Source organism: Spea bombifrons, chromosome 6 (assembly GCF_027358695.1).
Source record: "Spea bombifrons isolate aSpeBom1 chromosome 6, aSpeBom1.2.pri, whole genome shotgun sequence".
NCBI classification, from domain to species: Eukaryota; Metazoa; Chordata; class Amphibia; order Anura; family Pelobatidae; genus Spea; species Spea bombifrons.
Window position 1 is genome coordinate 6,259,132 of NC_071092.1, and position 25,614 is coordinate 6,284,745.

General features: G+C 41.7%; 1 protein-coding gene across 1 annotated transcript; it reads left to right on the forward strand.

The window, feature by feature from the left end:
- Nucleotides 1-4,700: 4,700 nt before the first annotated feature.
- Nucleotides 4,701-24,146, forward strand: PRKAR2A (protein kinase cAMP-dependent type II regulatory subunit alpha). Its single transcript, XM_053468899.1, has 11 exons — nucleotides 4,701-5,232; nucleotides 15,405-15,440; nucleotides 16,646-16,698; nucleotides 16,970-17,053; nucleotides 18,931-19,037; nucleotides 20,298-20,451; nucleotides 21,936-22,037; nucleotides 22,265-22,339; nucleotides 22,521-22,586; nucleotides 22,759-22,897; nucleotides 22,977-24,146. Exons 1-11 carry the CDS (start codon nucleotides 4,965-4,967, stop codon nucleotides 23,108-23,110), a joined length of 1,218 nt encoding a protein of 405 aa, XP_053324874.1. The 5' UTR covers nucleotides 4,701-4,964; the 3' UTR covers nucleotides 23,111-24,146.
- The last annotated feature ends 1,468 nt before the right edge of the window (nucleotides 24,147-25,614 follow it).

The window sequence follows — 25,614 nt, forward strand, 5'->3', positions numbered from 1 at the left end:
GCCGCAGCAGATTAAATATGTGTGTCAAACGGGATATTATCATTCAAAGCACATTTCTGGATTTATTTAAAGAGACCGTCATTAAAAAAAAATATGTAATTTTTTTTTTGTTTTTAGAGGGTAAATAATTTCATGAATTAATGTAAATTAAATGATTAGCCTGGAATAATGCTTTATATATTAATATTTTTTTTAAAATAAACCATAAAGGGGAACGGAGTCCCTTTAAACAACGTACGGATCCTTGTTATAAAGTTTTCAGATTAAAAAACTCGAGGATATATTTTATAAGACTCAAGAAACAAGTAGATACAAAGTTATGAGGTCATCAGACCTGAAAATGTGATATTCCAGCGGGCAAAATATTCTCGTAAAGCCACTTCTCAGAATTTCCCCGTTTCGACGCTAGATACAATGATTTATGTGAGTCCTCCAGAGCGAGTCCAGAAAATTTATGATCTGTACATTAAAGTTCCCATTTCTTGTATACGGTTAATAATTTACATGATACGTTTCAGAAACGGGTCACTCTATCCAAACAACTTCTACATTTCACTTTAAAAGTGTGTCTTGAGTTCTCTTTCCATTACAAGCAGATGAAAATAAACATGGAATATTCATGTTTCAGGGCCATTAATCACTCTATCAGGGTAGTCGCTCTCAGGTTACCCCATAAGGGTGACTTTCAGAACAGTTCCAAAAATAGATCGGATCGATTGAAATGCTAAAGAAATACATTTAAAAAATATATATTAACTTGTTTCATGATGAGTTATACTGCACATTTCACGCAGCAAGATTTCCTGGGCTGCACGCCAAAAAAAGTGCAATCTAATGGACATTTCTCACACGTTATAGAGCAGGAAGTAAAGAGAAAAGAGAGTATTGAATGAAAAAGATAGATAAGAGAGAAAATATAGAATGTGGGGAGGTGAAAAAGGGTAAGTGGGGGATGTGAATTGACGCATGTTTAGGTTCTGTGCAAGACAGCTGGAGACAGGTCATAAAAAAAAGCATGTTGAAGTTCTAGATTAAAGCTTCTTCATTATACCGGAGGTGGGATTTTAGAAGCATGGTGGGGTTCTAGATTAAGGCTTCTTCGTGATACCGGAGGTGGGATTTTAGAAGCATGTTGGGGTTCTAGATTAAGGCTTCTCCTCGGTACTGGAGATGGGATTTTAGAAGGATGTTGGGGTTCTAGATTAAGGCTTCTCCTCGGTACTGGAGATGGGATTTTAGAAGCATGTTGGGGTTCTAGATTAAGGCTTCTTCATGATACTGGAGGTGGGATTTTAGAAGCATGTTGTGGTTCTAGATTAAGGCTTCTCCTCGGTACTGGAGATGGGATTTTAGAAGCATGTTGGGGTTCTAGATTAAGGCTTCTCCACAGTGCTGGAGATGGGATTTTAGAAGCATGTTGGGGTTCTAGATTAAGGCTTCTCCACAGTGCTGGAGATGGGATTTTAGAAGCATGTTCAAGTTCTAGTTTAAGGCTTCTCCATGGTGTTGGAGAAGGAATATAGCAGCATGTGGACGATCTACAGTAAGGCTCCTCCACAGTGCTGGAGATGGGATATAGAAGCATGTCGAGGTTCTACAGTAAGGCTACTCCGTGGTGCTGGAGTTGGGAACTAAGAGCATATTGAGTTTATAGGTTGTCTTCTCTATGGTGATGAAGATGGGATATAGAAGCCTGTTGAGTTTTTAGGTTAAGTCTTCTCTATGGTGTTGGAGATGGGATATAGAAGCATGTCGAGGTTCTCCAGTAAGGCTCTTTCACAGTGCTGGAGATGGCATACAGAAGCATGTCGAGATTCTAGACTAACGCTCCACAACAGTGGGGCTGGATATGCGATATAAAAGTATGTTGGGCTGCTTTTCCTTGCTTCAGTGGAGGTGGGATGTTGAAATGCAAAGTTTTGGGTATGTGGAAACATGTTGAGAGGACAAGGCTTTTGTAGGGTTGGAAACATTTTGGTAGTTCTCAGAACTACTATGTCATTCTCTAGAACATTTCTAATCTGCAGTCTTGTTCTCTAATAAGAGTAATATGATTCCATACCATTAATTTGAGTCCATGCCTCGTGAACACGTCTCCCCTGCAGGCTTTTCTTTTCTATATTAAGAATTCTGACACTCCTTTTATTTCGCATTAAAAATTTCCACGCTCCTGTTCCTGTTACCCGGCACACATCCAAAGAGCAAAACTATAATTTCTTTCAGCGATCTATTATTTGTCATGATGAAATAAAATAGGGTGAGCGTACATTTTGTCTTTTCTCAGTATAACGCCTTCACGTAGCAGCTCGAGAAGAGAGGAGGGAAACGAAGACGTAGAATGGAACGATAAAAAAACATGCTTCCGCTAAACTGCTTAAAATGCCATTTTTTTGCTCAGGATCTGATTCCGGTGGTTTTCTAATTGTGGTGTCCATTTCCTGTGTCGATATCGCATCACAGACCATAGTGTTTCATTTTTCCCCCCCAAATATAGAGTTTTCTGACAAGGCGAATACATCACATTTAAATTTGGATATTTATCGAGAATTGACAAACCTCAGGAACCATGACTCAGAATAAAATAATAGCTGGTGGCCAACTTTTTGAGAAGTTCATATAGACCTTTATGGGTGTCTCTCCTCCATGGCTCCATGGTTGGAAATGACTCTTTATAAGTTGGTTACTAAACTTATTAACTGTTATTATAACAATGTATAAAAGCTGGTGTCCCCTCCATAGCTCAAAAAAGTTGGCCAAAGACATAAGACAAACTTCCCGGTGGTCTTCTGTGACATACGGGCAGGAAAGGTCTCCATTGAAGGATATCTTAAGTACAAAACTGGACAGAGTAGGTGGACTAAATGTGCCAAAAGCTATGTTTCTAACCCAAACACAGCTTTACAAAGTGTTTCACTAAGCCATTGTGTCCTTCCCTTGCATCTCGTTGGGTTTAGGTCTTCTGCATCCAAGGTGAAGCCGGCAGAACATGTTTGTCTGGGTAGTGATAAGCCAGGGGATGTCAGAATGGATGGGGGGTCAAGGTGATGCTCCGTGCTCCGGAACATGGACTTTTAATTAAGCTTCTAAGGTGTTTCTTTTGCGGACGTAGAGCTTCTAGATGTTGCAGGCTGAGCCACACCGAGCGAGGGGCATCTGCGGTCTGTGTTCCTCGCTTTAAAGGGTATTACGCTCCTCGCATGAAGTCACTAACTAGATGGCATGCGGGGTAAGAGGCGATTTCCATGCCTGGTAATTACATGTGAGAAGCAGCTGCTCGCAGAAGCTTAGCTTTCACACCTAACATTTTCACGCTTTGCAAAACGTCGCACTGCGGCCAAAGCGTATCCGAAAGAACAATAAGGGGGGGGGGCATATTAGAGGTTCGGATTTATAACGTGTAATTATTATGAAGTCCACAGAGCTGTAGAATGTTTGATTTATGAAAGTGACTAATGAACTTTGTTATCAAACCAACCTATTGGGGCATTTTATGGCGCAAAAAGAGTCACAATAAAAATAAAGACATAAATCACACGTCCCAAAGCGTCAGAAGTTATTCGTTTTTATCACGAAAGGTAAGCGCCTCAAACAGTTCATCCTAAGCAGAGCTCGGCCGGCTCTGAGCCAGTTTACCAAAGCGGGAGATGTTGGGCTTTTCCCGAAATCCGGTTCTGTATCACAGTGGGTATAACGTCAGGATAGCTATACAGTATGTCTATCTATCTATAAATGTATATATATACAGTGATGTATTTACCTTATTATTTATATAATAAAAGGCACTGTGTGCCTTTAAGAAACTGAGCGCCAGGCTATGATGTCATACGTCGGTGCACCCAGTGCCAGGTTGAGATAAAAGATCTCCCTCAAAACCGGCCAATTGTGCAGCAGAACAGGCCAGGATTCATCACTATACATATATATCATTCAAAAGTTTGGGGTCACTGAGCTGTTTTCATGGAAAACAAGGACGTTTCTGGCTGTAACATAATTACAAAAGGGTTTTCTAATCATCAATTAGCCTTTTAAACTTAAACTTTGATCAGCGAACACAACGTGCCATTGGAACACAGGAGTGATGGGAGTGATAAAGGGCCATTGGAACCCAGGAGTGATGGGAGTGATAAAGGGCCTTTGGGACACAGGAGTGATGGGAGTGATAAAGGGCCACTGGAACACAGGAGTGATAGGAGTGATAAAGGGCCATTGGAACCCAGGAGCGATGGGAGTGATAAAGGGCCACTGGAACACAGGAGTGTAAATAAATACAATATTCGGTTGCAGAGCCTTATATTTTTATATATTAATATAAAAAGTTATTCATTGGTCACGTGCATTTCACTCGGTCCGATACCGAATTCATACTCAGCTCTCCGGCGACTGGCTCTTGACAGCCAAGGCCAAGTTACTGATGACGCAAAGGAGGTGCGACTAAACGTCAAAAGCCTGTGATCCATTGGTTGGGACTGATTTATGCTAATAAGCTCTCATCCCGGCCCCGACCCGTAGCAGCACTTGCTAAAAGGCGATTGGCGGAGAAGAGGAAAAAAAAAAAAAAAAAAAAAAAAGACCCTGCGGAAGTAACTAGTGCGCTGACGTCAGTGAGTTGTCCCGCCTGCTTTCTCAATGGCCAGCCCCTAGCAACCCGCCCTCGTGCTGCGCGCGCTCCCCCTGCGGCTCCACCTCCTCCTGGCCAGAAGCTGGGATCAGTTCGCGCTGCGCTTTGCCGGTCCTTGGCTGTCTGAGGTGAATTCGGAGCCGCCGCAGCCCCACCGACTAGGGTCTGTCACGGGGGGGTGGGAGGAGGACGGGGAGTTTAACCGGAGGCCAAGCAGAAAGGGGCAAAGCAAAAGAAGGTGGAAAGAGAGACGCAGGGAGAAGGAGCACTCTCCGGCCCGGTGGGGGGGCGGGTGAGTGAGTAGTTTCTCTTGTGTGTGTGAGGGGAGAGCCCGCTGGGGGTAACGATGAGCATCGAAATCCCGCCCGGCCTGACGGACTTGCTGCAGGGTTACACGGTGGAAGTGCTGCGCCAGAGGCCGCCCGACCTCTTGGAGTTCGCCGTGCAGTATTTCACCCGCCTGAAGGAGAAGAGGCTGCAGGATGGCGCTGGGGCAGCCTCCCCTCTCCGGCCTGCTACACGCGCGGTCAACTTTGATGGGGAGCCCATGCAGACCGAGCCTAACGGGGACGAGGAAGACGAGGATGAAGAGGACGACGACTCTGACTTTGAGCGTAAGAGGCCGGCGCCCTGTGTGTTAACCCTGTGATTACCGCGGGGATTGGGTATAGCCATTCATGACACTCTCGTTGTCTCCAGTAAGGTTTAGGGACAGATCGGGCTGGTTAATATGCCCCCTGTGCCAAAAGTTAATGGGGATCCATATTGTATTGCACTTCCGCTGGCGCTCAGGGGTAAGATCAGGTCTGACAGCAGCTCCATCGCCTATTCTAACTCTGATCGGGGTGCTGCTCACCCACTTCCTGTGCTGGAGGACTTCCTACCGCGTTGCCCACCCTCTGCCACCTACCAGGGCAAGGGGCAGGTCTCAGATTGTGCTACGTCACCTTATTTAACCCTGGCATCGGTAGATTGATGCTGTTACCCCTCTTTGTAACATGACGGGGTCCTTATATTGCACCAACTTTCCATACTCAGAAGGTGTCAAATGAATGCCTATTTAGAGGGTACATCTCCACGTATAGCCCCTTTTCAGACAGGTGTTAAGGTATTCATCTCTCTTACATAGAATTTACCCCCACCTGGCATTAGTGGAGTTGGGTCTGAGACTAGGTACTTAACCCATGATGCCCCTGATCAGGCTGGCACGGTGCTCATCAAATCAATGAGAATTCTGCAGTCCTCTCACATGTTATAAATTCTATAGCCCCATTGGTTTTCTGCATTTATAATGAATAGATAAGAGAGCTGACACCACAACGCTTCCGCCGTTTCTCCATTTAGTGAATAAACCCCAGTGTCTCAAATAGATGTCAATCACCCTAAGCGTGTTCTGAATGCCTCGTACTGCTAACTGTAGGTCCCTGATTGGGGAACCAACTGCATTATTTGCAGGATGTATTTCAACTTCATGAACCTAATTGTTTGCAGAGACATGGCTGACATCTTTTATTAAACCTGCTTTGGCACTTGTGTGATTGGCAAGGAAATTAGCATTGTGAGTCACGCTCGTCACTCTCGCTCCGCTGTGTTAGCAGGTAGCATTCGTGGCAGGTGTAACAGATGTGGCATAATGTTTATGGACAAGCATATTTTACTTGTGAATGACCTCTGACGACCTCATGCTGTTCCTCAAACTACATTTGGCATCTAATTCATGAAAATGTAAGGTAGGCGGTGTTTACCGGTCCTAATTGAAAAAAGAAAAAACTTTATGATGATGTGCAAGGCAGTTATTTTTTTTTTCATTTTTTTGGACTTTTAATGTAATCCACATGTGCTTCTCCGAGATGGAGATGGTCATTTTAGCTAGAGATGGTCCTTCTGTAGTGCCTTTACCATACTATGGCCTATTTTACCGACAGGGTTTTTAGTTTTGGGTTGAATGTTGGCCAATTCTCATAGCTACAACTATAAAGCTGTTGAGGTTGTTTGGAGTTCGTTTTAATAAGAGAAACTCTTGGAAGTCCATTTTACTTCATCGATGGCACATCGCACGCCTTCCTTCACTCGCCTTGGAAAATAAATGTGTGGATTTATGATTTCTCAAACGGCACAAAGTCCGTTGAGGAATGCAATACTACAAGACTGTACAGAGCTGTAAGCCCAGCAATAAATCGCCATACAAGGCAAAATGATGTGATTATGATGTGGAAAAAGAGCTGTGATTCTGGGTGACTTTTTAAATAATGTATCAAAGCTGCTGTGAGCAAACGTCTTTTGGGTGATCATATTTAATTTATTTAAACCTTCTTCTTAAAGTTGCTTTATCCCCTTGGTGCCAATTAAGATACCTATGATGATCTATACTACGTATAAACTCTGCATGCACACACAACTTGCTCTGCTTAAAGTTAAGGTGATCTCTTAGCCATTTGATAGGCATGCAGCTGGCTGTTGACCCCCTGATGTGTTATGCAGGCCGGGAAGCTGGTCTGCATTACCCTGCTGTGTTATTGAGTTCATCCAAAAGGTCATTCAAAGTTTCTTAGATAAAGGCTGGGCTGCTGACATGGAGGGCACGTGAAACGTTTACCAGTGGATGCCCACACTCGTTTTTTTAATACGGTAATCAGCCAATAGATTCCTTGGTATACAGTCCCGTTATATCTCTGTTACTGGATATCTGGGGTTAACCTAGTCCTTTCTTGCAGTCCATGAACGAGGACATGGTGTCGTGTGTATCATGTAAACATTCACGTAGCAGGAACCAGCAGGTTTTTTTTCCTTTTGCATACGTTATAAGGCGTACGATATGTTGGGTATATATTATCTCTGTATATATACATGTGTACGTGTTGATAAAACCGTGTCTCTGGATGTCTTTAAGTCTTGTCTGAGCTCTGTGTATTCCCTGGTGTCACACGTTTCTTGGTGTAGTGTTGAGGCTTACTTTGCGTGTTATGTAAACCTTCTGTTCGCAGTCCTGTTAAAGTTGTTGAATTTGGGTAAAATGTTATTTCAAAATGTTGCAAGCGTGTTTCACCTCTTCGTCATTACGGGGAGAGATGTTGACTTTTCATCTTAATGACCGAGTTGTCCGTGGCTTGTTGGTGACATTTATAATAGTTTAGTTTATCTTCATTGCGCTTCAACTAGTGTGGCCATCTTCACCACAAATGTCACAGAATAGAATTATTGCTTTTGAACATTTTTTCTGCTGATTTGCATGTTTAGTTTGTAAGCTTGTGATCAGGGCTCTTTTTACCTAATGTAGCAGTTCGTCATCTCTCCTAGTCTCATTCTTCTTGAATATGATACGTTGTGCTGATTATAGGCCATGCTTTTTTCCCTGGCCTATAATCAGGGTTTAGATATTCAGGATTGCGAGTGGTGGGTTTGTCTCCTGGAAACGCAGTGGTTTCTCCCACCTCTCTGTCCCGCACGCTCTCAATGTCTCTACCTTCTCTGCAGACCACTTCTGTGTCTCCTGCTCCACTTCTGATCTTTCTTCTTCTTGATCTTCTGTCTTCTTTCTCCATCTGCTACTCCCCAGTACCATCTCTATTGACCAGGTCTCCAGGAGCACTTCCTCAAAAGGGCGGGGCCTCTGCACGCTCCCTCCCCCCCGATTGAAGAGGCCAAAATATTGCAGAAGGATTTGCAGAGAAAGAAGTGTTTTTTTCTGCACCAATCTCTGCACAAATCTGTCTGCATTATTCTGGCCTCTTGGAGTTCTTCTGCAAAAAGGGACAGAGCCACGTGGGCAGCCTCTCCATGTTCCTCCAATCAGGGAGAGGGTGTGCAGAGGCTCCACCCCTTTGAGGAAGCGCTACCAGTGGCCTGGTGAACGGAGCTGATACTGGGGAGAAGTGGACGAAGAAAGAAGATAAAGAACAAGAGGCGAAGGAAGAAGCGGAAAAAGGAGACCGCGACATGGAAGTGGTTGGTGGAGAAGGCAGGGATAGAGTGTAAGAAAATATTTTACCCTTCTACTAGCACCAAACTATAAGGGTGCTGCCTACACTCGGGACAATAGGATAGGTATTATAAGAAATGATGCATGAATTGTCGGCGCTGTATAAAATAAACAGAGGTTCTTTATAATTCAATTTGCTAATCTAAAGGAAGATGTTACGTTAGGAACGCTTGGGTATGATCGGCCGTAGATGTCATTTCAGTTCAGGTTCATTCGTCTAATACTCTCGTGTTTGAGATTAATGTTAAATCATTCCGCTTGGGAGTCTTCACAGCTGCAGGTTCGGAGAATTTCAACAAGTAGATGTTCGATTGCTTATTTCCTTGATTCTTCTTAACCCCTTAATGACAAAGCTTGTACATGCAAAAAAATGCATTGTTTTCAATGGGTTTAGGGACTGTCCGTTTGTCCTTAAGGGGTTAAAATAAGGACAAATTATATGGCCACTAATCTCCCAGCATTTTCTTTAAATAGATGAAGAATGTGGGTTGAGCCCCGCCACAATATCACACATGTGATTCATTCAACTCTTTCCAATGCAATAAACATAACACCAGATCTAATAAGATGCATTGTTTCAGTGATTCATTCAGTTTTATATTTATCTGTAATGCTGGAATATTTACGAATATTGTTTAAAAACAGAAGCCACATATTTAGCATACAACCTAAATAGAAGCGTGTGGCCTTAATTATACTTTAGAAATCACTCCAGTCCTAGGATGCTGGGTTACTTTTTAACATGAATATGTTTTTTCTTTTTTTTTAAGTGCTCTGGATTAAAATTTTTCCCATAAGTAGCCCCCCCCCAAAAAAAATGCTTATCTAACTGATTTTAATTCATTTTAATTATAGCCGCAGCCGTTCTGGGCCCTTTGCTCCATAATCTTCTCCTGTGGTGCTTAGTATTAAAGAGCCGGGGGTCGACGTCTTCAAGGCTGTCTGAAGAATTTAACACACAGAGTGCGGTTGTGTGCGTATCAAAGAAGTTATAAGAAAGATATAAACATACAGAAAATACAAAAAAATAAAAAAAACTTGTTCTGTTTTATGACAACAAATCTCAGAATTAAGCCTTTTTGTAAAGTAGCATTTAATTATAAATTTTTAACTTCCAAAACACACTTTGGCGCGTTTTTCTAATCCCCGTGCAGCAGCGAGGTTTTGCCTCTTGGCCGTTACTTGAAATAAGCGGCGAGAGGTCGGCGCTGGCTTTACTGCGCTAGCGAGCGGCGTTTATGATGCTAGCCGAGGTATGGCTGACAAGCGATCTCATCCTCGGTGACGTCATCGACTCACCAGAAACCCTGCGAACGCCTACACTTTAGACATCACAAAAGGCGTTGGAGGATTTTGTTGGGTGGGTTAACAATAACTGAAACGCTGCTTTGTACCGGGTGGCATTTCAGACGTACCCGCGATGTACGCTCCACGCTGAGATGCTGCCTGACCTGCGCTTCACTTGCGGAGATCGGCAGTCACGGCTCTCCTCGCCGCCTTCGGAGCGCCAACTCGCAGAATTACAAACCCACGGAATCTGGAAGTGTTCTGCTAGTTTATAAATCGTTTCCTCTGGATTCCAGTGTCTTGTAGCATCGCATCTCGGTTTATACATTCTTGTTCTGTTTACGTTTCCCCCAGAAACCTAACGGCAGCATGCATTTGTTTCCTCTTCTCCAAACATTTCCTTTATCTTCTGCATAAACCAAATCATTAGTCACTCATTCACTGGCTTAAAAAGATGGAGCGAGCGTCTCTGGTTTACAATGAGGACTCAACAGCAGCACATTTAAAAAAATAATAATAATAAAATATGTGTATATATATATATATATATATATATATATCCCCCCCCATGATTTCTGAAATACAGAAATAAACATATTAACTCGTGTCTAAAGCCTGCTTACTGTAATTTCTAAATGCAGACTGGTCTGAGAGGGCTTCCTGACTGCGACTGCTATTTATACGGCTAACCTTACAGCACCCCAGACTTTGATCTGGCTATTTAATAGACGTTAAGTCTGACTCCCACTCATGTATAGCTAAAAACATTTGTGTACAGAAGTGGGGGAAACGCCGCTGAGACTAACCAGAACGAAGAAAACCATCACTTGGCTGGAAATAAATCCATGGCCCGTCCGGTTTTAGAAACGGAAAATAATCTTATCCCGGCTTACTTAAGAATCCTCCCCAAAAACTTCATATTGTGCTGTGAACCGGCAGCGCGCCGGGCCTTTCATCCCAAGGAATTTAGCAGCGTTGTGTTTGGACTATCCCTTCTGAATAGTACCTTTTTATACAGTGTATTAAATTACAACCTGCATGTCGCGGAAACACTAAAGGCGTTATCACTACATTTTTTTAATACTTTTTAAACCTTAAACAACCATTAATCTTGTAAAATTGTTTGCTTGCCACGGGATTCATTAATAATCCTTTCATTCAGGTGAAGCTGATATATTCTGACAGCCTTAAAGGGGGATCGAGGAAAACGAGAGATGAGTTCAGGACAGGAAAGTAATTACTTATAAACGTTTAGGCCCGTTTGTCATGACGGAATTCACCTGATCTGGTAATATAGTCCCTGACTTTATGCCTCAAAATAAGAGAACAATTCTAAAAGGCTTATTCTGTCGGTGGTATGAATGGGTGCTGAATCTGGTGTATGTAATAGACTTCATTTCTAACAATTGAAATAGTCGTGAATATTTTAATGTTTATTATAAGCACGAGCATCGCACGCCAGGTGACCACAGTTTGCGATCTCGATCTCCGTACCTTCTTGTTGGACAGGTACGTCTCGGACCTCCTTCTTCACCCACCGTGGCCGTATCCCTGCACCGGGCTCTGCACACTTAATAACCGATCGATGTTTTATATTAAAAGAGGAAAAAGCAGTCATAACTCTCTTTCTCCTGGCCAGTCTACTAAGGTGGTGAAAACGTTAAACTTGCGCCAGTTAAATAACCCCAAACCCGTTTGTTTGCAGCTCTCTGATCACTTGACCTTCTTAACATGTATTCGTGATAACATTATGCATGTGATGCGTTTGCGTAGACAAGGCTGGTCTGTTTGATCTCCTAAACCTCTAGCGTGCTTTCATGGTGATCATAATATTTTATTAGTTACTTTTAAGTCCCTGGGTCTTGTGCTTTTACTTCTGCAATAGAAAGTTTTGGAGGTGAATATTGGAACCGAAATACACCAGCATGCGCATGTAGACTGCTGCAAAGGGTCATCGCCATGTCAGAGTTAACCCTTCACAGTCATGGACACTAGTAAAATAGTTTCTTCTCTGACGGTTGGCTCGTTAAATTTTTCCAGCACTCAAAGAATCCGTTCCGATAGCGTGTGCCAAGTGTCCTGCTATAGAGCTTCGTAACCGGAAAGCTCTGAGGCCGGTATGATGAATCCAGCTTATATGTTGAGGCTTCACTGCTGTGTAAGCTTAAGTTTACTAACACGTGTATGACTTTTGTTTGGTTCATTCATTCGCCTTTGATCTCCGGCTGTCACGATCTCGTCCAGCAGCGTTATGCAGGGTACGGCATTGCTTGCCCTTGTACTAGTGGGGGGTGTTTGTTCGTTTTTTGTTTGTCTTTCGTTAATCCCCTGTATACTTTCCCATGGATCTTTAGCCCTTTAAATATGCATACCATGCAGCTTTGTCCCACAAAATGCTCCGTTATAAAACTGAGTTTCCCGAGGTCATGCGTGGCTGTCCAGAACTCGCCATTCCCTGCAGATCTTATGTATTTATTCTGGGTCAGTATAGCTTTCCTGCCCTCCCAATGCATACAGGTCTTGTTATTTTATTCGTCTGCAAGATTTCTTCCCAAAACTCTTCAAAGTCCTCGATGTGAAATCTCCTAAATAAATGTTTTTGTGACGCCTTCTTTCCGCAGATCTCTATAGATTGACAGTAAATGCTCCGTGTGCTTGTGGGGGAAGATTGTAGCCCAGGTAACACGGCGTGATTTCCACCTGACAGTTTTCAGGTGGGATTGGTGTTTTATTTGCAGTATGCTTTGGATCCGAGGAAGAAAAAAGGAACCCCGCGTTTTTATTTCTCTTGTGCGTTAATCCGCCACATGTGACCATTCAAAAATACCCGCGTCTGCGATCGAGATCCTTGGCTTTATCCTTGGCTTCCAAAGCCCGTTTTCTCGTGTAATGCGCGCATAGCAGAGGTTGTTTGACTGGAAATGTTTCTATGCGCGCTGCTCAAAGGCCACGTTTTTTTTTCTTCAGTACATATATGCAGGAAGTTTCCCACAATTAGCGGCGTCTTCGTCACATCTGTGCCGTGTATGTTTCTCCGCTCCAGGAATCTCGCTTCTTTTACATCTAGATCACTGCCTAGAGACCGTACGTTCTGATGATTTCCAGACCTCTAGGGCAAAGTCATCTAAGTGGGTGATCGTATGGTCAAAGTTTTGTAAAATAGTTATCATGGTTGATGGATTGGGACTTTGAAACGGTTCAGGTGTTGGGGATATAGAATGAGGCCCATCCATGACACAATGCCATTAAAATTTAAACATTTGTTTTCGGGGGTAAATACCAATTTATTATGCCATTCGCACGACGTGTTTGGTATCTGACAGCCGTATCGAAACGCGGTTCATACAAAAGTCCCACCTGACGTGGGTTTTATTTCATACAAGCTTCTCAGCACTTGTAATTAAACGGTGCGTTTGTAACCTCACACCGTATTTTTTTTTACATTACCAAACCATTGCGGAAATATTTCGTGTAAAACGCGTCTTGCACTTTTTTGCGTCTTGGGTTTGCTTTTAGATAACGAAATCTTCTCGGTCTCTGCATATGGCGAAAAGTCCTAAAGCAGATTAACGACAACTCCCAAAGAAGATTATTTCTCTAAGGTTAGGGCTTCCATTTTTTTTAATCCAAGCACTGCTTTTAGCTTTTTGCGTTACCTCTGCAGTCTTGTTCATGAGGCTCCTGGCTCGCTTTTATTTACCTCTTGCAATTGTTATGTCGGACATTTTTAATGTTTAAAGGGAAGCAGTCGCTAAAGATAAGGATGAGGCACCTGGATACAGAGACCTTTCCCTGACTGTCTGGGTTCTTTCGCTCGGCCCGTGATGAGTACAGGAGGTAACGCCGTAGCGTTTCGAATGCAATGTACACATGCAGAAGACGCAAAGTAGTTAAGTCGTAACTGCTGCAGGATAAAGTACTGATAGTTTATGGTGCTTTTCATTAATTTGCTCGGTTCTGTCATATGCTGTGTGTTACAGTATCTTTAAGTAGCCGTACTATTGGCTGATAGACAGCAAAGTGCTCGTAATTTCATTTTAAGACTGTGTGCGTCTTTATAGTCGCCTACGGCAATGCAAACATCCGAGTGACCTGTTTGTGTGCTTTTATTGTGATTGGTTGTTGCCTAACTGACGGTGTGCTTAGGATGAGATCTTCAGAATTTTCTATGATTCCGCGGTTGTCAGTGTTTGGCGGCCGACAGTCTAATTTCCGTATGGAGTACGTGGATCACTGTTTGTTTCCAGTCAATTTTGAAACGGGCGAAGCGCACGTCTCTGAAAAGAAAGCCGGAGATTTCGTCTCTAAATTAGCTTTACTGGTATCCATGGAAACTGTCACACTAATGAAATGGCACTCGTCGCTTCGAGAGATTATTTCACCCCCCCTCTCTTATTATCGTTGATCTGCAATCACATGGAAATCTGCAGAGCCCATTATGGGGGAACTCGAGGTTTTAGTTAGGTGGTCGCTTGTTAATTGCCTAATGAACGAGGCTTTGTTTCTGCCGGCTAATACGGTGATTTGGGGAATATCTTTCTGCTGGATTTGGCCATCTGCTTTAGTAAATCTTTGACTTTTGTAGCAGTGAGCAGGACCAGAAAGTGACAATCGTATGATATACTCATTTATAAGGTGTCTAAAGCATATTGTGTGCCGTTCTTCTCTGCCTCTGTGTCAGCCCGTACTATGTATGCTACAAACCGGACATGATTAAACATTTTTTAAGTTGTTTCATATAAGAATAAATAAAATCACAGTTCTTCATTATACTTTTTGTATGTGTATATTAATGCACTGCATGGCCATAAGTATTGGGACACCTGAGCATTACACCAAGAAGGGCTTTGTTGGCGGTGCCCCTTCATCCAGTAGAGTATTTGTGAGGTCGGCTCTGATGTTGGATGGGAAGGTCTGTCTGTTCCAGCTCATCCCAAAAGTGTTCGATGGGGTTGAGGTCATGGCTGTCTGCGGCCGCTCATCCGACCGTGTCTCTATGGAGCTTGCTTGGTGCGCTGGGGCACAGTCATGCTGGAATAGAGAACGTCCTTCCCCAAACTTTTCAGAACGACCCGTTTTATCCACAAATGTTTTGGAAATGCAGACTGCATAGCTAGGTACTTGGTTTCAGAAGAGGCCCTTTTGTAAAATGAATGCCCCTCTCTGTGTTACACGGAGTCTTTGCTTCTTCACCTTCTGTATGCAGGTTCTTTACGCACAGTGTGGGGGTCATCAGCTGGCAGAAAGTAATAAACATCCAATCCTTTTGGATAACTCGTATAGCTGTTTTCCTTAGTGTGGAACTGGCGGGGGTAGATGAGCACGGCGTAAGCTTCAAGACCCTTCAATGTAGGACAACCTCTGTGTTTATAGATCTTGTAAAGCTCTCGCCTCTCTCCACTTGCACATTAATATTTTTAGATTTAGAAAGCACATTTTGAGTATATATATAATTGTTTTCCCCCGTTTAAATGCCGAAACCGTGCCCAGGAATAATTGATTTTCTGATTTATCTTGCAGCTCCAGTTATCAACAGATATAACCGAAGAGTTTCCGGTAAGTGTATAATGCTGAGGTGACCAGAAGGAGATATACGAGACGGTCGCGTTGCCAATGGAAATTTTTACATCCAGCTTGGTGTAGTTGAAAGGATACAGCAGTATTGAGCTGAGAAATTTGTTTTCTTGCTGAAAAATAAACTATATTTGTAGGAGTCGCTGGAAATTTTCTGTGGGTTTCTATGGTGTTGGCTCCACATTTCCCCTTTTTTTCCCCTTTTTTTTTAGCCCTTTGCAATTGAAAGCTATGTAGGTTTTGCAGCTTTATTCTGACCTTGTTACTTAAATCAGTACTTTGTGTTCTCAAGGCTAATAGAAAAGGAAATATCCAGTTGTGTAGCTGTACAGTGCTGAGGTTGTGATAAGACCGGGTGACCTTCCATTCCAGCAAGGCCTCCGATAAAGCGCGTTACAAAACCCAGCAAACTTTTCTCGCCTACAAAAATATTCACAGGAGCTGCTATTCTTGCTGCCATTGTTACAGGACAACCATGGGTTAAAATCTGATCTGGATCTCCCCCCCCCCATACACACAAAGTACAAAATTGTCCAAATATTTTAGTCTTGGAGTATTTGAGCCAAACAGAGGTCATGCTAAGTAGTACTTTCCTGGAAGTGATATCAAGCATACAGCCTCAGGTATTTTAGACTAACTCCCACTACCCTTGGGCAACCTGATCTTTAGATTTCTTTATCTTATGGGAAAAAATGTCCGGGAAGCACACGTGTTATTCGAAAACCAAGCGTGGCGTGTTTTTTGTTCCTTCCTGCTGTGCAAACACTTTTAGTTTAAAGCCACTTGTTTATAAAGCGTAAGGTGTCCTTGGGCACGTGGCACATTGTTTTACTGCTTACGTTAGAGTCACAATGCCGTTGGCCGTATACCAGCGTCATTGGTTTGTGCTTTTTAATGTTTCTCTTATCCATTGGCTGTACTGAGACCACTTCAGGTTGGCCGCGTTGTTTATTGGCCACCTTCCTACTGTGGAAAAGCACTCCCTAGTACCAAAAAAACAATAATCTTTACTCTGATAATAAATGCACAGCTCTGTAGGAGGCCGCAGTGAAACTTTAAATATGAAAGTCGTCATGAGTCATATGTGAATCATTTTCTGGCTGACGTGTTCTTTTCTACCTAACTACACTGTCTTCACTATTATATGTTTTAGATGAACGCTGATATACTTTGCTTTTATTTTTTAGTTTGTGCTGAAGCCTTTAACCCAGATGAAGAGGAGGATGACACAGAACCCAGGGTCAGTTTACAAAAAGAAATGCCCATTGTGTGTGTGTGTGTGTGTGTGTGTGTGTATATGTATATATATATAATATAATGAGGTTTTTGGTAGTTTAGAGAATTGACAAAAAATTAGTCCATGATATTTCTCGAAAATGGTTACATATTTCACTGAGGACTTGTTGCCATGTTCATCGCTGCATCCAATGTGTATCGGTCGGTTTGTTTCGCTGAATGTACATACTGTAACTCCATTCTATTTGCTGTAATAATTGGTATGTTTTTCTTAGGTGGTTCACCCGAAAACAGATGAGCAAAGATGCAGGTTGCAGGAGGCGTGCAAAGATATACTACTCTTCAAAAACCTTGACCAGGTAAATACATGGAAATATTTTCATTTGTTTTTGTTACACAAGCCCTTTTGTTTTCCCAAACAATGTGTTCTTAGTAGCGATTAAGAATAGTCGCGTTTATAGAACGTTGGCAAAAAATGGAACATTAAGTCTTCCAAGTCTACCACCTGCTTTTACGGGTGATGTGTATATAACATTTTAACATGTTCATTTAGAGCAGTAGAAGACGTGAAATGGAACGAGGAATAGGTGGCTGGTGGGCCCTGCGTGGAACAGAGAGTCTTCTGTACTAGATTGATTTCTTTCACTGTGGGAGACTCATCACGAACCAGCCTTATAAACTAAAATGTTGGTGTTGATTTTAATTAAGATATTATAAGCGATATAAAGAACTCCTTTATTTGCCCGTCAGTAATTGCCAGCAAGCTACTGGAAATTTCGGCCGCGTGTTCTGTTCTGCATACCAACCACTTGCTCGTAACCTTTTAGAGTCAAGGTTACTTTAAACTATTTGGTTTGAAAACATTGTCTTCCATTTAGACAAAACATTACTTGCAGTCTTTTTATGTTACACAAATAAACTTTAGCAGATCTGCCCTTTTAAAGTCTTCAGGTTTAACCTCGGAAAAATAAACACTTTAGTGGATCTCTGTAGCAACTTCTGCCTTTGTGTCTACACTCTTCAAAGCACTATGGACGAGGCAAAATTAGATTTGGGTTTCTGAAAAGGGTTCAAAAAAATTACAAAAGTGTTACTATGGGATCTAAAAGCACTTATTCAGTGTGCTATGGGTGCCTGTTAGGGTCAATACTTTCTAATTTGAGATCAGTGGGCTGTAGATCTTTATTCTTTGTGGCAACACAAATACAGGAAAGTAAATAATATGCAATGTAAGAATTGCTTTGGATCGCAACAGAGATAAGTTTTAACCTAGGGAGTTTTCCTAAATAAAGAACTTATTGCTGTTTCGGTTACCTGGGGCTGTCTCTGCAGGTTAGTGGTTTTTGTAGGTGTCGGATTTTCTGAAAGCTTCGTTTTCGCATGGCCTGTTTTTAGGGGAGTATGACGTGAACCGACCTCTTGGTTCGTAGAGCTGCTGTTGGAACTTATTTAGGACTGAACCTTTCGCAAATGGTTTTAATAACTTTTTAGCGGTTTGGAGTGAAGCCTGGAGCTGGAGCGAGAAGCAGAGTGACAGGTTTGGCCGGGATCAGACATTATTATACTGATACATGTCACTGTTCATTATTTACATGTGAACAATAAAAAAAATGGTTTATGTGCAAATTACAATACTGAAGGAAAGGGTGTATGCAAGACAATGCTCTATTGAGAAATGGCCTCCCTATTCGGTCAACGGAGTACAGCCGCTTTCATGTAAAATAATGTTTACTTATGCAACGGTGGCACAGCAGGGGGTATATTTATGCCTCGGCAGAGATCAGGATATTCTGCATGTTTTGAAACTATTATGGTTGGCACAAAAATATAGCTATGAAAAGTCACTCCAACCCGATCGCACAGCAGCTTCTCTTCTACAAACGTCTAATTTATTTCGAGTATTGTCAGTAAGCTCTGCGTTTCAGCTGCATCTTTGTCTCTCGCTTGTTTTAAAGGAATACCTTTGTTCATGGACCTCTTTTGTCGAGTTGAGTGCGTACTCTAGACTTACGCTGTGCTGCCTTACCGTTTGCTTTCAGGTTGTTATTGAGAGATCCACCCTACTTAATTTTATATTTCCCTTCATGTTAACCAGGTTGTAAGCAGCATTATAAAATTCCACCTTGAATGCTTCAGATTTGTATTTATTAAAAAAAACCGAATTCATTGATCTACAGTTCCTCTGACGCTCCCTGTGATCGTGATTTAAATACATGTTTTCCTGTTTCCCCTTTAGGAGCAGCTCTCTCAGGTTTTGGATGCAATGTTTGAACGGCGGGTAGACCCTCAGGAACACGTCATTGACCAGGGAGATGATGGGGATAACTTTTACGTAATTGAGCGGTAATGATTCCGTGTATTTTTATCTTTTGTAATTGTATGATGTAATATAATTGTACAGTGTTGTCTGATCTGTGCTTGAATGCAGTTCTTGACACTAAAGTATGTATTGTGGCTCTCTGCCCACCCGGCAGCCATTTTTATAATGTCTACGGCTGTACTCTGTGGGTTTTGGTTTTGCAGTAAGAAGAAATAGAAGGAAAACAAACTCCCCCTGCATATCCATACCTTTGCCTGGCAGGAGCGCCTGATGGCAAAGGATAATGGGCAAATTAATTTAGATGAAAAACCTATTAATTGACACATTATCTGCCAGACTATAGAACAGTGTATAGGTGAAGTGAACTGCTCTTTATAGTGCCCTGTTAGTATCTTACTGACGAATGTACTTTGAAGCACAGAGTGATTTTGGCTAATGCAAGCTTTCTTTTGTAGCGGTCTGCGTGTCATTACCCAAGCACCGTGCAGACTCTAATTGTCCTTTAAAACAACCTATTATTAATATCCGTGCGGAATCTCCTGGCGATGGTCATTTGTTGCTGCCACAGCTGGTAACGCGTTCCAATGTCGCTTCTGATCCCGTATAAAATGCCAGCGTGCTAAATTCAATCTGTTCCAGGGTCTCTGTGAAAGTCTAAATGGTGTGTTTCCGCTGTTTTGCATTTTAACCCATCTGATACCAGAGTTGTTTTCTACCTCGTCTGACAGCAGAAAGTTTTCGTTCCTGCAGCAGTAATTGTGGGCTAATTTTAATTGTAAAAGGTTATATTGTATCCCGCTGCTTTGTGTTTGGCAACCCTTAATTTTGGGCTTGGATGGGGTACAGATGCGCGGTTTCATTCATTACATGACTTGCCAGGTGTTTGAGTTTGAACGTGACATTTAGATGAAGAGCTGTCTTGGAAGTTTGTGGCTGATTCCTTTTAACATAATACATAAACGGGCAAAACCATGTGTAAAATGGCATCGTTTCAGTGAAGGGAGAGGGTATTTAATACACCATATAATATTATCAACTTCTATTGTGTGTATTTCACACCAATGCCTAGTTAACATTTCTAGCCGATGGCTATGAAATATTAGCTTCTCTCTTACAAATTATATTGCTATGACTAATAGCCCAAGTGATAGGTGATAAAATATGCCATTCCAAACGAATAAATTCAAATGAGATATTGTAGCAGTGCGGTTTTAAGATGACTTTGGGTTGCTATGTACCGTCATCCTCGTGCTGGAATTAATGTATTTTTCTTATTCTTTTAGCGGGGAGTATGACATCTTCGTAGGCAGAGATGGACAGTCCCGCTGTGTGGGCAAATACGATAACCACGGTAGTTTTGGTGAGCTGGCACTGATGTACAACACTCCAAGGGCTGCGACTATCGTGGCCACAACTGATGGTGCTCTCTGGGGACTGGTGAGTTAAATGGAGCTCTAAGGAATCCACGCGGCTTAAATTATTTTCTCAGCTAAACAGAACAGCAGATCTGCGTTAGTGACATTAACGAGCTGTTACATGTTAATACGCGGCTGAGAGTTTGATGTCCTGTTTAGTTAATAGCCTTGTTGTGGGTGGAAGTGATTTCTAATTTAGAACACTTCGATTCTGCCTTTCCTAGCATCCCGGGATATTACCGACTTTTTACTGAATCTCCTCAAATCGGGCTCAGAGCCCTCCGTGTTTATAATCTGTATTTCTCTCCGTTCATGGAAAATACCTAACAGATCTCAAACACCGGTATATGCAACATTATACGTTCCTATGAGTACCATGTCCCCGGTTTATGCAGCAATGCTATGGATGCCTCTTAATACCAGCAGAACAGGGGGGTTACCACACAAAAGGGGGTTGTGTTAAAAAAAATAAAAAAAAAAGGATTGTGGGTAACTTCAGTAAAAGTGGAACAATTATTAGAAACATGCAAATTGTTACTATGGCAACACCTCTTAGAGCTACACCTGAATGTCTCTATACGTAACCCCCGTTTGCTAAGAAAGATATGAAATGTTAGATGAGTAAACCGCGAATCACAAAGGGAGTTGCTGCGAGAAGCGTCTTGTGATTTATTTTTTCCCCTTCTCAAAACTTTAGGACAGCGCGTTTAAGCATTCGTAACCAGCGTGCATTGGCTCGCTCCCATGGATCTCTTGTGATCAGACAGTGTTGGTGCCGTTTAACCGCCTGCAGATTTGACTTTGTTACACTGTGTGTGCTTTTTAAAAGAGCAAGTCTGCTGTTAACCCTACTGAGTCACTTGCTCAGACCTGACCAGGGAAAATGGTTTGTCAACTGGTGTCCCCACCTCTGCCAGTGGGAGGATTATATTTAAAACCTGATTTCAGGAAACAGTTAAGGACATCTTTACAGACTTGTGATGTGATGTCATATGGTGAATGTGTATGGAGTCTACAGAATATTGCTGGTATATTTAGTGCTTCAAGGAGGTCTGTTTCATGCGCAATAGGTGGGTTTCAGGTGGACAGTCCTAAAACGGTCAACGATAAATACTTTGCTCCTCTCATGTTTTACTAAATATCAATCTGTAAAATGTTAGGTGTTGGATGCTGAATGTAAAGAAGAACTTGCTGGGGTCCTCACTGCCTCGGTCTAGGGGCTCTACTAAAGCCATGAGTAGCTGAAGGGATTGTCAAACACCCCTTCCCCCTCGCAGGTTTTCCTCTCTTTCTTGGTAACGGCAAACAAAGCAATTTTCAAAATACGATTAAGTGATGCCATCTTGTGGATGCCTTGTGTCCATGCGCTGCTGCTGTGTTTAAAATGTAATGGTTGACTCTTTGTGTGGGTTTGGTGATCTTTACAGTAAGTAAATAGGCATAATAAAGAGTTTTCTTTTATGTTGAGACATTATGATTGTAATCTGGATCATTTTCTGGTTCTAGGACAGAGTGACCTTCCGTAGAATTATCTTGAAAAATAATGCCAGAAAAAGGAAGACGTTTGAGCTATTTGTTGAATCCGTACCCATTCTGAAGTCCCTAGAGGTAAGAATTTGGCAACATCTCCTGTCCTCGCTACCAAACTCCCATGCTCAGAAAAGAGTTCATTGGGCCTTATATCAAGTGATTCTGGTGCAATATATATATATAATTTTTAAACTGGTCTTATTTCCATAGCAACCAATGAAACGATCCTGCCAGCAAGACCATTCCGTTGGTTGCTGTGGTAATAAGATACGTTTTAACAATTTTTTTCTTCTCTCCCCTTTAAGCCTTCAGAACGTATGAAGATTGTTGATGTAATAGGTGAAAAGGTGTACAAGGATGGTGAACGTATTATTGCACAGGTAAGGATGATACTTATTATGAATAACATTCTCTGGCCTCCCAAAAGTCTGCTTTTGATAATGAACTTTTGCATATGAATTACCAGCAAAAAAAACCAAATGGTATTGCATGACTGGTTCCCTCGTTCAGCCCTCATTCATACTCCTCGTTTGCATTAATTAGTGGTGTTTTTGCCTTTAGGGGGATAAAGCAGACTGTTTTTTCATTGTGGAGTCCGGAGAAGTCAAAATTATGATGAAGAGCAAGGTTTGTGTTTAGCTCTTTGTTTGTGTTTATTGATTGTTGAATGCTTTGTAGATAAGACAAAGTTAGCGGTCAAAAGTATATTTTTAGAAGTCACTGCTGCTTGTGTGCTGGAGTGTTTTATCTGACTATTTTAAGTTCTATTAGCTATTAACCTTTGTCTTTTTTATGACAGACAAAAACGGGCCAAGAAAATAACCAAGAAGTGGAGCTAACCCGCTGTAAAAGCGGGCAGTATTTTGGAGAACTTGCTCTTGTTACCAACAAGCCCAGGGCTGCTTCTGCTTATGCCGTGGGGGACGTCAAATGCTTAGGTAATTTTATCATCCAATCCCCCCTGCCCCATTATGTAAACGTATATCCGTGTCCAACGTGTTCTCTCCCTCTTCGCAGTTATGGATGTGCAAGCCTTTGAGCGATTGCTGGGCCCCTGCATGGACATTATGAAGAGAAATATCACGCATTATGAGGAGCAGTTGGTGGCGTTGTTTGGTTCCAGCATGGACCTTAGGGATCCAGGAAAATAGGCACCCTGGTACCTCAGTGCCTTCTCTGTTCAAGACACAGATAAAGCCTCCTGTCTGCAACACAAGGGACAAGTAGCACAGCGGAACGCATACTTCTGCTGTTGTCTTGGGCATTTTTTTATAGAAAAGAGAATAAAGCTACAGCACCAGAGGCCCGGGTAGAAGTCCAATCTATGCCATCATTTTGCTGCTGAGATCCCATTACTAGACCTTTTTAAAAATAATAAAAAAAAAATACATGTGCCTTTCTTTTTACTTCCCTGGTTAGAATGGCATGTTTGACATCACAGTGCAAGTGCCTGCTCCACTGCCCAAAGTCTCACTCGGCTGTCGTTTTGTAAGAACTTTTTTATGGAGATAGGCCTAAAAACAAAAAAATAGGTTTACTTCTGATACACAAACACACTTTTTATTTTTACGTTACTCTGTGGTTTACTCTTGGCTCACTTATTAAGTATTGTGTGTGATCAGCATATTCTCTCGAATGTTACACTTAAGCTAAGTCATGTTGTTTTTCTTTTTTTCCTTTAAGAAACAGCCTATATAGATTAATCACTTTCCTATGATGCCAGACCAATTATTGCTTAATATTTGTAAATTAGAACTTGATTCCCCCCCCCCCCCTGAAATTGTTCCTTCAGGTTTAAAATGACACACTTTTTAATATATACCCTCTGACGTCTCTTTGTGATCGCAGTTTTTTTTCCCAGTCTGCCCTTGGATTAGTTATGTTCATCATCAAAACATGCTGATGCGGTAACTCAATTTAAAGCGGACCCCCTTGCAAGTGGGCATGGTTGATGCAGTCCCTGTGGCGATACATGGGTGTAGTAACCCCCCCTTCCCGAATGTTCCTGCAAATGTAATAATACTAATTTTAGAACACTTTTTAACGTTAAGATATGTAACTGAGAATGTCTTCTCGGTTTCTTGTATTTTATTATTCTATTGGTGTTAACTGAAAAAGTTCTGTCACTGCTAGGGTCTTCCCCACTCCTTTAAGAAATACAATAAATTGATATTCACACAACTGAAACCTTAGCTTGGTGTTTTTTCTCACCATGATACTGGCTCCATCATAGGTGCTTTTTCACTCTTTTATTCACGTTTTAGGTAACACGATTATTAGTAGGGATTGTCATTAGTGGACGTTTACGTGCGAGTATCTGGAGTACGATCTCAGGAGACGCCAATAATTGCTGTAATCTAGGACAGATTTCTTAGTTTGTTGGGTAAGCTTAACAGTTTTTACTATTGTATGTTTGTGGGGAGAAAAATCTGACTTTTTTTTGTTCAAAAGATAGTTTTGCAAAGTTAGTGAGTTATTCCATTAAACGCAAAATTGAAAGTCACAACTTTGTCCAGCCGCTGGTGTCCGTGGCACGTACCTCGTACTAAAAAAAACACTGTGAATATCCTCGCGTAGATAATTTTTTTCTCACACTGAAAAAAGCTTTTTTTATGATGTGCTAATTTATTGAATTTCTATGTGCTTTTTACAAAGTAATGGCGGATAAGAAGTAACGGTGAGACCCTTTTTGTGGGAGGGGGGGTCACATTGTGGGTATAATGAAGCTGTGATGCGTATAACGGCACAGGTCTCTCCTTAATGGGCCACAAACCAACAATAGGGAACCTGTAACTTAATTTCTATGTTTAACCCTATATAGCTGGAACTGTTGCTGGAAGTTATCTCCTGTGCAGTTGGTCTTTAGGTATACTACACTATTTTTATTACAAAGTAAAGGTTTTCTGAATGTTAAATGTGCAGGTAAGCTATACATACGGAGGAAAAAAAGCCCCAAAAATCACTTTTTTTTTTTTCTTTTCTGTCTTTGGTTGGATCAGAAACTTGCATGACGGTCATACAAACGAGAGGTTAATGGGGCCTCAGCAGCAACGTGAATGAAGAGGGGAAAGCTCTGTAATTTCAAAACCGCTTGTAGGTTTGCCGTCGGTGGGAAGGATATTTCATGGTCCTAAGAACTCTTGGCATACCATCCTTTTTATGATGCACAGATTTCACAATGTAAAAAAAAATATATAAAAGTCTATACAAAAAGTTCCTGTTTATACACGAGCCCTACTGTTCTGAACGGGAAACAAAAAGAGCGCTACCTTTTCATTCTTTACCGGTTTCCATTTAGATCAATGTTTTTATTTTGTTTTGGACATATGCGTGTGTAAAACCAGTCTTGCCAAAATAGTTTTTTTTTCCCACTCCCGTTTTTGTTAGAATTGAGGTTATTTTTATTAGCACTGAAGCGTTTAACTCCATTAGCTTCCAGAGAGTCGTGCATTTTGTGCAGTTCTCTGGCAGTCATTTTTATGTCGTTTTCTTCTGTGTGTTTTCAGAGGCCTTCTGTTAGAGCTTTTATAGTTTTTATTTCAAGCTTTACAGGGCTATAATTAGAACTGCCGGAGATTATTATATCTCTCGCAATTTATTATCTAGTGTTTTTTATGCACTATTGTATTTTACCCCTTTTGCTTATACCTTCAAA

What these genes read in the sequence shown, in the direction of transcription:
- PRKAR2A (XM_053468899.1), top strand. Translation starts at nt 4,965, where the DNA reads ATGAGCATCGAAATCCCGCCCGGCCTGACGGACTTGCTGCAGGGTTAC. An exon ending in AACTTTTACGTAATTGAGCG is followed by an intron (nt 19,038 to 20,297) that starts GTAATGATTCCG and finishes TTATTCTTTTAG; the next exon opens with CGGGGAGTATGACATCTTCG. An exon ending in ATGGTGCTCTCTGGGGACTG is followed by an intron (nt 20,452 to 21,935) that starts GTGAGTTAAATG and finishes TTCTGGTTCTAG; the next exon opens with GACAGAGTGACCTTCCGTAG.